Below are 12,443 nucleotides of genomic sequence, written 5' to 3'. Positions count from 1 at the left end.
CCCCCCCCCCCCGAAAAAATAAATAAATAAATAAATAAAATAAGATTATATTGGTCATGTCGAAAACAAATGTTTTAAATCTTTACGTTTCATTTTAGGGTGAGATAGAGAGGTTCCCAATGAACGACATCAGCCTTGTGTCCGCAGAGCTCAACCAGTGTAACTACAACAGTATTCTCGTTATTCAGTTCAAATTCGTCGGCGAGAAAAACCCACAGACATACGTCTTCCAGTGTGACCAAGTACCAGTAAGTGAAAATAACCATTGAAAACATTGACCACACCCATTGACCACACCCAACCTGTCAAAAACCCAAAGACATATGTCTTCCAGTGTGACCAAGTACCTGTAAGTGAAATAACCATTGAAAAACATTGACCACACCCTACCCAGGGTGTCGCGACATGGCCCCGCGGATAAGACAGCGGACTCAAGCTCTAGTGTTTGAACAGCAGAGTGTGGGTTTGAGTCCCGGTCGTGACACTTGTGTCCTTAAAAGCAAGACAATTAACCATGATTGCTTCAGAAAGTTGGGGAGGTAGTGCTTTCATTGCTCTACCAGCCAGGCTTCTGATGGATGATACCCAAGCCTACATCCATATGGACTGTAAAGGGGGTCACCCTGTTTCAGCCTCAGGAGTAGGTGGCAACGTTCCCTGGAAAAATAGTAGCCCACATCTTGAATTGGCCTTCAGGCCTTGTGTGTCTGGCGACGTGCATCAAACAAAATTGTGTAAACAAAAATTCCTGCAGTCCAGTTCAGTTGACATTCATATATTCATATATTCATATATTCAGGCTGATGTCATTGCCAAGGAGCTTCAAAGGAACATTGATTATACACAAGGGAGACGGAAGAGAACAACAAGGTACAGTGACCTTTGACCCCATATCAAATTTTGACCTTTAACCTCATTTCAAACAAACTACCTGCCCTAACTTACTAAAGAAACTGGACCACTTTCATAGAGTTGCTTTAATCCAAAATAGGAGCTAAGCACATCAATACCAGATTAAGATTGCCAGCCAAAATACTATATCACATGCACCTTTAAATGGTACTCTGCTAAGTTTTGCCTGCTCAAAAAATGTTGAGTATAATTTTCTGCATAAGCAACCTCTCTACAAATCTGAACCCTGGCCTTAAGAAAAACTTCATTCCACATTATAAAAATGCAAAACAAAATGGACTTAAATCATGGCCCAATGTCATAAAGCTTCTAAGCACAAAAAGATGCTAAGCACAACAAAGTTATGTTTACGAGAATAAGGTTACCAGCCAAACTACCATGTCACATGCATCATTTGTGATTGTATCCTGCTCATGTTTCCTAAGCAGAGAGTTGTCATAGTTGTTAAGCAATATTTTCTGCTTAAAGGAACACGTTGCCTTGGATCGGTCGAGTTGGTCTTTGAAAAGCATTTGTAACCGTTTGTTATAAAATGCATGATTAGAAAGATGTTTAAAAAGTAGAATGATCCACACACATTTGCCTCGAAATTGCGTAGTTTTCCTTTTGCTTTGCAAACTAACACGGTCGGCCAGTTATGGGAGTTAAATTTGTCGACGAGGTAAAAGGAAAACCACGCAATTTCGAGTGATACTTGTGTGGATCATTATATTCTACTTTTAAAATATCTTTCTAATCATATGCATTCTATATAACAAACGGTTACATTCGCTTTTCAAAGACCAGCTCGACGGATCCAAGGCAACGTGTTCCTTTAAGCAGCTCTTTGAAATTGGGCCCTGGTTTTTAAACGGTCATATTTGACAGCTTAATTTTGTATAAGACAAAAAAACACAGAAACGACATGACATTGGAACCATTGTCTGCGTTCCAGATGTACCAGCATAAGTATTAATAACAATACAGAACCAGGACACGGTTTTATTGGGGGCAAATTTTATTGGATTCAAGTATTATAGGAGGCGAAGCATATCTTGTCATGCGTAAAGATTACTTGTGCCTCAGTTGCTGTATTTGTGTCATACATATTTTATTCCCAACCCTGCCGAAACAATTTTAATATTCATGATTTAATTAAAAACATTAAATTTGGTTGCCACGGGCAAAATTACATTGCATTTACAAAAATTTACGATTGAAACAAGAAAACAGACAGAGTATTAATGGGTTTAACATAAAAATACTTTAAAAAACATTAAAATTCGCACATGCAGACAACTTAGTGGTGAAAGTATAGAAAACAAAAAATGTAGAATGTATTGAAAAAAATATCAAATGAAATGGACTGAGCAGCAAGTGTTGTCTTTTGAATTGACATTTTTTGCCATATTTCTTTCTCTCTTAATAAAGCGTGACCTTACGTTGATATGTGCTTTTTAAGAATTGTCTATTATTATTATTAATTGTTTAAAGACACTGGACACTATTGGTAATTGTCAAAGACCAGTCTTCTCACTTGTTGTATCTCAACATATGCATAAAATAATAAACCTGTGAAAATTTGAGCTCGATTGGTCGTCGGAGTTGCGAGATAACTATGAAAGAAAAAACACCCTCTGTGTCACACGAAGTTGTGTGCTTTCAGATGCTTGATTGCGAGACGTCAAATTCTTCATCTGAGGTCTTGAAATCAAATTCGTGGAAAATTACTTCTTTCTCTAAGACTACATTACTTCAGAGGGAGCCATTTCCCACAATGTTTTATACCATCAACCTCTCCCCATTACTCGTTACCAAGAAAGGTTTTATGCTAATAATTATTTTGAGTAATTACAAATAGTGTCCACTGCCTTTGATGTGCTAACAGTAGCTCTATTACAGTATGTGAATGACCAACATTGTTAAGAGTATGCAACATACTTGAACAACATACTGTATACTGAGCCATTTCGTGCCAGGTACACATCACATGTCATGTGTCACTACAGTGGCGGATCCCCAATTTTGGGTCCAGGGCCCAATTTTATAGAGCTGCTAAGCACGAAATATTTGCTTAGCATGAAATTTCTTCCTTGATAAAAACAGGATTCCCAACTTAATTTCCATTTGTTGCATATATTGCTTGTTACTGGTATTCAGCTGTTGTTTGCTTATCCCGAAAATAACATGGACATTTGGTTGGTAATCCTGTTTTTATCAAGGAAGAATTTTCATGCTTAGCAAATTTGTATGCTTAGCAGCTCTATGAAATTGGGCCATGGTCTCATACTACTTGATACAGTAGTTATTTTATACATATGTTGGGATTCACCAAGTGAACAAACTGGTCTTTGACAATGACCAAATGTGTGACTTACCTTTTAAGTCTACATGTACATAAGTGAAGTTAACTTAACTTTTTTTCCTTTGATTGTCTCAACAGGACGGAGGTGAAGACAGAACTCAGGAACTCATCTCACTACGATGACAGACAGATGTATATCCCACCCCCTCCTGATGAGCCTGCACCCCAACCCCCATCAGAGGGGAACGTCCGTAACAAGGTGGCAGCTTTCGCTGCAGCTGCTGCTGTTGCTCAAGGTAAAGCAAGGCTTGATTTTTGACTTCATTTTATTTGCCAGCAAACATAAATAAAAGCATTGACAATTTGTAGATCAAAGGACCTACAAAAACAAACAATACAAAAGGTTTTTTTATTTGCAAGCTTAACTTTAGAACTCTAGAACTCTTTACCACTGAATCACTTGATCTTTTATATGACAAGTTTTTGTACTCTTTCGGAACAGAAAAAAAAGAAAAAAGTTCACAGATTTACAAATAATTTACAGGGTTTACAGAAGGTAATGGTGAAAGACTAATGCTGAAATATTATTCCATGAAATGCTTTACTTTTTTGAGAAAACATTAAAACAATATAAATTCTCGATAGCGAGAATTACGGATTTATTTTAAACACATGTCATGACACGGCGAAACGCGCGGAAACAAGGGTGGGATTTTCCGCTGTTTTCTCCCGACTCCGATGACCGATTGAGCCTAAATTTTTCCCAGGTTTGTTATTTGATATAGAAGTTGTGGTACACAAAGTGTGGGCCTTGGACGACACTGTTTACCGAAAGGGTCCCAATGGCTTTAACCACTGAAAAGACTAAACAAAACAAACAGGGATGTTTATTTAACACTGAACTAACCATTGGGAAAACTTGAGAATTTTGACTCTGGTGTTTTGTCTGCCATTTGGCCAGCAGACCACTCTACAAAAATGTTGGATCTGTTTTTTTTTTTGGTTTTTTTTTAGATCTTCTCACATACTCATATTTGTTTTTCTTCTGAAACTTTGAAACTTATGTTTGCAGCAAGTGGAAATGGGGTTAATCGTGGTTTCCAGTACCCAAAGTCTCTGCCGATGCGAGCATCAGACAGCGACGAGCCCTTGGAGATGCTGGCGATGAGAACGGAACGAGATGTGGTGAGTTGGAGTCGATTTTAAACGCACTCTTTCAGTGCCAAGGTCGTAAATTTTGATTTCGTATTATTTCTTTTGACCCAGATTACTGTTTCGCAACTTTTAAAACAATTTTACATTGTAAATATTTGTCTCTCCTAAACCAATTTTTTCTTAAATTTGTAATAGTGTGATTTTTTTCTAATTTTAATCTTTTTTCCTGTAATTCGACCTCTGGTTGCCATGGGAATTTGTTTTTAAAGAATAAACCAATGATGAAATGAAAAGGTTAAAAATGTTTAAGCAATGATTATTCTAAAAAATACTCTGCAGTAGTAGAAATATACCTAGACAAGTTATTAAAAGAACAAAGACGTAATCTACCAAGCAAGTAGATATACAATTGGTGTTACCACAAACCGAATATACATCGTTACCTCACCATGCAATGCCTCAAATCCATAGAAATATAACCCAGAAAATGCTGAGTGTCTCATTGTGCGTGCGATTTCGTTATGAGACCATTTTTATGGACGCGCGTACGCTATTTTTTTTACGCATGTATGGCATGCAGTGACATCATCTTTGACCTTTGAACACACTAGAAACGGTCTATGTGCGCTGACATTTTGCTATACACCTGTGTCACGTGATGCTCATTTTGCCATACAGGCATATCTCGCGGTATCAATACGCCGCGTCCACAGACGACACAGAGGGTGGCCGAGCTCAGCGTTCTCTGGGTTCTATTTCTATGCTCAAATTCCATACCTCAAAGACCTTATTACAAATATTGTACCTTATCTTGAATTTCAGGAGATTTTAAACCACTGTTTCGACGAGATTGAAGCCTTCATCGGTCTCCTACAGAAGGCGGCCGAGGCCTACACAGAGCTCGTTCGTAGACGCAAGTTGCGCAAGAGCAAGAAACGTGAGCCTGGTGACGGGCTTCTCCTCGCCAGATCTCGCCCTCCGCCAGAGTCGGAATACATTGAGTGCTTGAAGAAGTTCAAATTCTGCTTCAATCTGCTGGTATGTCTCGACCAAAACTAAAATTGATGACCATCTTGGTTATGTTCCATGCATCCAATAGACCTTTCTTTTGTTGATAAACAAACCGCCTTGGTTGGCATGGTCGGCCGAATGTTAGTAAAACACTAAATCTTAAAAACAGATGTTTTAACCAAATTCAGCATTTCCTGCAAATTTTCAATTAAATAAAATGCCTCTCACAATTATTTGTTTTGTTTTTAACAAAATCAACAAATTTGGTTACATTGTTACAAAAAATAGCGATCTTTTCTTAATTTGCACTTACGGCTTTCCATAGTTTTCCAATCTGGGTTGGCAAAAACTCGGGCTGTGACGTTGCAAAAGAATGGTCTATAGCAGTAACGGATGTTAAGATTCATTGCAATGAATGGAACCAGACTATTTTTTCTTAACAGCCTCAGTTTGTTACACATATCTGGATCAGAGAAAAATTATGAAAAACTGTCCCTTGTGGTCGCAGAAAATTCTGCACTAATTGATAGCCAATCTCAAATGAGTTTTAGCTTTGTATGCTTGCAGCCTCACATAATATACCACTTGACTTGGCACCAGGATTTTCTTAATTTCTTTGGTTTCTTGCGCAAATGTTGATCCACTAACGTTTTGTATTTGATCCACTAACTCCACTGAATATGAAGAATCAAATGCACGACCAGAGTTGATCCACCGAAAGAATTATTTATTTTTGTAGGTATTTCACTCACTTGATCCACTAAATCCACTACTTTCTTCCATCCACTCAGGCTAAGCTCAAGAATCATATCCACGACCCCAACGCACCAGAGTTGATCCACTTCCTCATGGTCCCGCTGGATCTGATCATCAAGAGTTGCCAGAGCACCGAGCTGGCATCCAACATCGTCTCTCCGCTGCTGACCCCACAAGCTGTTGACATTCTGCAGAACTGCCTGACGTCTCGTGAAGCTGACCTGTGGAGGTCGCTCGGTAGAGCTTGGACGATTCCATCGTAAGCGCTCCTTTAAAGTTTTTTTTAAAGTTAGTCAGTTGAAACCTGTTGAACTTGCCAGCATAAGGAATTGCCATGCTGCAAACAGCTTATCAACCATAATTACTTGGGGCCAATTTCATAGAGCTGCTTAAAGGGGAGGTATTCGTTTGGGTAATCACTTTTAAAATTAATGCCACTGAAAACTGGCTTTAAAGTCACTTTTGAATTAATGCTCCTGAGTTATCCCCCTAATTGCAGAATACTCTTCCTGCATGGACATTTCGTCAAAATAATTATGATTTGGCAAATTTTTAAAACAACGTTTGTCTTTATTTCATGGCTTGCAGAACGGAGTGGCCCAAAGAGAGACCGGTACCCCGTTATACACCATACTTCCACGATGGCTGGGCACCACCTGGACTGCCGGATCATCACACAAGCCTCGACGTGAATGCAGCAGTGGCAGCGAACGCAGCCGCAGTGGCTCGGGGAGAGCTAAGGGAACGCGTTCCGAGCGTAAGTATGACAAGAATATACCGTGCCCATATTTGGAACACTTGTTGGGTGGTTTCATGGCTTGGGTTCAGAGGGTACATGTGACCCCAGGTCAAAATTCCAGTTGAACCTAGTTAAACTGGGTTTAACTGGAACTAGTTGAAACCAGTTGATGAACTAGTTAAACACAGTTAACACCAGTTGGTTTAATATGGAAAATGGACAGAAACCAACTGGTTTATAATTTCAACCTAGTTGAACACAGTTAAACCTAGTCCAAACCAGTTGGTTAATATGGAAAATGGACGAGTTTGATCACTATCCAGTTGAACCAGTTGACCCCAGTTAACTAGGTTCAACTGGAATTTTGACCTGGGACATCTTGGTTTCAAACTAAACCAACATCCAACTTCACATTATTTGTAATTTGTTTGAATACATGCAGGGTTCGGATTATTCAGATGGTGGTTACCACGGAAACAAGAGAAACAGCAGCAGCAGTGGGATGTCAGACCAGCGACCAGTCACCTCAAGGTCAGATCCAGTTATGTTTTTTATGTCGCAAAAAAACCAATCGCCTGTGTTAACTCTTAGTAATTTTATCTAAAGCAAGACTTTGAATTTGATCTTACAAATTAACGTCATCTTACCGCCATCTTAGTGGTATATATATTATGAAATAGTGGAAATGAACAGATTTTGTTCGCGCGGCGCACAGGTTTGGCCAATGAACGACCTCTTTTGACCTGTAGATGAGGGCGCCCTACTCAAATGACGTCATGTGCATATAAGGTCTATCATGCTACATAATATAAAATATTAAAAATCAATTAGCAATGATGGATTTCATTGGATCTCTTGCCTGCTTTCTAGTTTTAATTTGATCCCAAACAGAAAACGGAAAAAAATTGAAATGTTAAAAAAACAATTGACACTGATGGATCTCACTGAATTTGTCGCTGTAAATTCTATTCCAAACTTGTTTGTTTGTTTGTCTTTGATTGCAGAAGTCCTGACATCCCACCTCAAGTGTCCCCCAAGCCGGTCATCAACACACCCCTCCCACCGGGGGTCAAGGGTTATGTCAAACCCATGTTTGACTTTGTGGCTCGGAATGTCAAAGAGTTGACCATCATGTCTGGAGAGAAATTAGAGGTATGAACAACTTGTGATTTGTGAGGAAATGTCCTGTTTTGAGGATGTCTTTGTTTACATTATTTTTACCTTAAATTTCTTGAAGATGTAAACTTGTTTCAAACATGTATTATTCTGTTTGTATAAAGTTTTTAAATCCTTCACCAGGCATGTTTACTTCACAGCAGAGTTGTCCAAGTTCATTAATTTGTGAGACGGCCGACCTCACCCACTTTCAGTCACCACCAATTGTTTAATTTTTTTTTTTTTTGCCAGTACCACCTTTCTGTGGATTGGGTTTTCAGCCCCTACCTGACTGCGTGGGTTGTCCGTGGTCACACTCCATGTCACACGCCTGTATGCTTCGTTTTTGAAAGGGATGGGGCACCAAGGCATTTTCTCCCTGGTAAAGGGCACCCTATGAGGAAATTATAAATTTCTACTGGAGCATTTCAAGGGCACCAAGGCAATTACCAGATGGCATGGAGGCAATCGCCTTCTTTGCCTCCTTGAAGTATCAGGCCTGGGCCCAATTTCATAGAGCTGCTTAAGCACAAAATTCTGCTTAAGCAAAATAATCAATGCTTAGTATAATCAGAGTACCGGCCAAAACTCCACTCAATTGTTATGCTAAGTAAACAATAGCTCAATACCAGTCACAAGCAATGTATATGGCATGAAATTTTGGACAGTAACATGTGTAAAATCTATTTTCGTGCTTATAACCAAATTTTGTGCTTAAGCAGCTCTATGAAATTGGCCCCTGATGTCATACATGTATTAAGGCTTACACCCTAAAACATTGGTGTTCATGTTTCCATGAAATTTCTTGTGCAGCTTCTGGAGGACAATCGCAAGTGGTGGAAGGTTCGGAACTCGTCCGGGCAGTACGGCTACGTACCTTCAACCATCCTCACCAGCGTAGCCACAAGCCAGCCACAGCAACAGCAACCCCCGCAGCGCAACCCGAACTTCAACTCAAACCACCATGCCCCTTCCCCTCAGACACCGCCAACACCCCCTCTACTCGGTGCTACCACTTCTTTTGACCAGTCCTTCAACAGCAGCAACTCTATGACGCAGAGAATGGTCAACCAGGTGAGTCCATTTATTAAATAGGGGTGTCTTTCAAGTTAAATAATGAGGGGATTTCACATTTGTTTAAATGCCCTTTCATAAAGCGATCAATGTAAACGTTCTCTCATCTGTAACAAGTTTTCAGACACTGATATTATTATTATTATTTTAAAATTTTTAATTACAACTTTTTCTCTCCACTTTCTCAAATTTGTTATTCTTGCCTACGGATGTTTGTTTTCGCTCACATTCTTAAGTGGAGGTGGTATTTTGTTATGCAAAAGAAAAATAACAAACACGGAAAGAAATTGTTGACAAAACCCTCCCTGAAACTTGAAGAAACCACCCCTGCTAAACAAGAAGAAAAGCAAAATGAGATCACCGAAAGCTCTGAAGAGCTAACAACCAATGAGAAGCCTGGTTGTATTCCACCCATAGAGCTTTCCACCAATGGGAAGCCTGGTTGTATTCCACCCGCAGAGCCTTCAACCAATGGGAAGCCTGGTTGTATTCCACCCATAGAGCCTCCAATCAATGGGAAGCCTGGTTGTATTCCACCTGTAATGAATATGGATATTGTGGATTTAAATGTTCATTAATGTAAATTAACATAGTAGCTCTGAAGAGCTTCCAACCAATGAGAAGGGTGTTTGTATTCCACCTGTAATGAATATGGATATTGTAGATTTAAATATTCATTTATGTAAATTAACAGAGTAGCCCAATGTATTAACTTGTGCTGATTTTGTTGTTGTATCAGACTTTTTGATTTATCTTTTCAAAGTGAGAGTAATTCGTCCTAACTTGAGATAAGACTAGTCTTTAACTCTTAGTGAAATCCACACCTGGGGTGGATTTCACAAAGAGTTAAGACTAGTCTTATTTCAAGTTATTACTTGTCCTATCTTAGGACTCACCATACGTTTTTAACATCTCTTAGGACTAGGCCTAAGTTAAGACTAGTCCTAACTCTTTGTGAAATCGACCCCTTGTCTGGGCCAATAACATTCCTGTAATCTTTCTCGTCTCCCTTGCTTAACACATTATGCACAATGCGTCCAGCCCTATGTACTGTATTTAAATTGTTACTTTTTTTTTCTGGCATCTCCTGTGTAATTTGGCCTCTTTTAGTTTGGGGGAGGGGGTCCACTACTCTTTCATGTTTTAATGTTTTTGTTTATAATTTTTTTTTTTCTTTTTTTTTTTATTAAGGTGATTGTTTTCTGCGGTATTGTGGTATAACTTGTGCATTTTTAAATGTTATTATTTTATATGTTGCTGTACAAAAGGATTTAAAATTTCATGTGTTTTTTAAATATATGAGACGAATAAACCATTCAATTCAATTCAGTTCAATTCACTTACTGTTTTTCCCGTCAATCTTATCTGCTTTTTTTCTTTTCTTTTCCAGGCACCACCCCCACCCCCACCACCCCCTGGGCCACCAAGCGCACCCCCTCCACTAAGATGTAAGTATTTCCCAGTGATGGCCTGATTCTGGATATTTTTTTATTTCTGAAGAAATTTAGACAGGCAATGCTAAACAAAAAGGTTTCTAAATATGTGTATGGTTGATGGACGATATTGAAATGCTTCAAATAATGGGAGACTTTTCTAACGCTAGGTGCCAGCAGACTTACCGGGTAAATTTCCAAACATGTGCACAATTTTGAGAACAATGGCTTTACTCGGTAAGTCTGCTGCCACCAAGCAGTCTCCTTTTGGGTATGGTCTCACTTGTGTTTCTGGTCAGTAGATAGTGCGGGTTCAAGTCTAGGTTATGATATGTGTGTTTCCTTAAACCATTGTTGCAGTGTCCTTCAAGTGGGATGGCGTTAAAAGCCGTTGGTCCCACGTATTGTGTAATGCACGTAAAAGAACCCAGTACACTTAGCAACCTTATTCTGCTAAGCATATAATAGTGTTGTGCTTAGCTACTTGTTGTGCTTAGCTACTTGTTGTGCTTAAATGCAGCTCTGTGAAATTGGGCCCTAGATAAAATGTCCTTCCTCTTAGCTAAAATATAATTTGTTTTAAATTACTGAGTTAGTTTCTTAATTCTCTTGACAAAATATTTCTCCAGCCGAAAACAACAGCCTTGATTTTGCCACCCAGCTGAAGAGTACTCTCCGCAAGAAAGAACTCCAGAGGAAGGGAATTAGTGGTAAGTTGTTGTCAGTTAAGACCAGGGCCTAAATTCATGGCTCTGCTTACCGTAAGCACAGAATCAGCGCTTTCGGAAGCAGGGAATTCTGTGCTTACGGCAAGCGTGTTTCACGGGTTAGCGGCGAATTTGGGCTTCTGCGCGTGCGTACTTCACGTTACTAGGCATTCTACACTTACAAGGCTAGCGCAGAAATTCGGCGCTTGCACCTAAGCGGGGAATCGCAATCGTAAGTGCAGAATTCGGCGGTAAGCAGAGCCATGAAATTGGGCCCAGATAACTCATTTGCACGCACAACTTTCAACAGTTTTTACTTTTCTTAAATTGTTTGTTAAAAAAAAACTATTTGCACTTTGAGAACTTGTAATATAATTTCATAACTAACAATTTAACTTGGGTTATTTATATCTGTGTTGTTGTTGTTGTTGTTTTGGGGTTTTTTTTCCCCAACTTGTTTATGATACATGACAACTGTTCCTTTATTCCCGGAACTGTCCTGATGTCCAAGGTTTAACAAAAATACCGGGGGTCGATTTCACAAAGTTAGTCCTAACTTAGGACTAGGCCTAGGAGAGATATTAACAATTTAAGGCTAGTCCTAAGTTAGGGCGACACGTTGAGATAAGACTAGTCTCAACTCTTTGTGAAATCCACTCCTCGACAGCTTAATCCTGGACCCTGGCATTGAACAATAATCTCCCTCCACAGTGTATCCCTCTCACCAGCTTGGCAGGTATGCTTTCTTAAAGGATATGGGTACTTCTCGTAGGACACAAAACACAATGTCCACAGATTCACATTAAAACTCACACAGTTTGAAGATAATGATGGTAGAAAGCTTCCCTTAACATATTGCTTACTGAGGTGCTGTAGTATTCGAGAAAAGAGTATAACAAATCGCAGAAATAATTTTTGGCTCTAGAGACGAAAATTATTTTAGCTTGTAAAACATATCTTCGTGACATGTTTTGACTCATTTTTCAAAAACTACAGCACCTCTAGTAGTCATATTTTGAGGTAAGCTTTCTACTATCATTATCTTCAAACGGTCTAAAGTTTAAGGTAAATCTGTGGACATTTTGTTTTGTGTTACAAAAGTACTCCAATCCTTAACTGCAGTGATGCAAATGTAACTTCGCCCCTGGAATGGTATCCCTGTATGTTGCTTAATACATGTATTGACTTGGTCTCCGGACACTAACAAATTTAATGCT

General features: G+C 39.2%; 1 protein-coding gene across 3 annotated transcripts in view; it reads left to right on the top strand.

Annotated features, from left to right (window-relative positions):
* Positions 1-12,443, top strand: part of LOC117299088 (epidermal growth factor receptor kinase substrate 8-like protein 2) — a 49,441-nt gene that overhangs the window by 27,752 nt on the left and 9,246 nt on the right. For all 3 annotated transcript variants that reach the window (XM_033782511.1, XM_033782509.1, XM_033782510.1), the window contains exons 6-17: positions 99-248; positions 800-870; positions 3,335-3,492; positions 4,269-4,381; positions 5,174-5,389; positions 6,154-6,377; positions 6,707-6,875; positions 7,300-7,388; positions 7,862-8,009; positions 8,826-9,086; positions 10,477-10,534; positions 11,149-11,229. In XM_033782511.1, coding sequence (XP_033638402.1) covers positions 99-248; positions 800-870; positions 3,335-3,492; positions 4,269-4,381; positions 5,174-5,389; positions 6,154-6,377; positions 6,707-6,875; positions 7,300-7,388; positions 7,862-8,009; positions 8,826-9,086; positions 10,477-10,534; positions 11,149-11,229 — 1,738 coding nt within the window. The remainder of the gene's footprint in view (positions 1-98; positions 249-799; positions 871-3,334; positions 3,493-4,268; positions 4,382-5,173; positions 5,390-6,153; positions 6,378-6,706; positions 6,876-7,299; positions 7,389-7,861; positions 8,010-8,825; positions 9,087-10,476; positions 10,535-11,148; positions 11,230-12,443) is intronic.

This window comes from Asterias rubens, chromosome 14 (genome assembly GCF_902459465.1).
Source record: "Asterias rubens chromosome 14, eAstRub1.3, whole genome shotgun sequence".
In the NCBI taxonomy this organism is placed as follows: domain Eukaryota; kingdom Metazoa; phylum Echinodermata; class Asteroidea; order Forcipulatida; family Asteriidae; genus Asterias; species Asterias rubens.
This window is presented reverse-complemented; position numbering and strand designations above follow the sequence as displayed.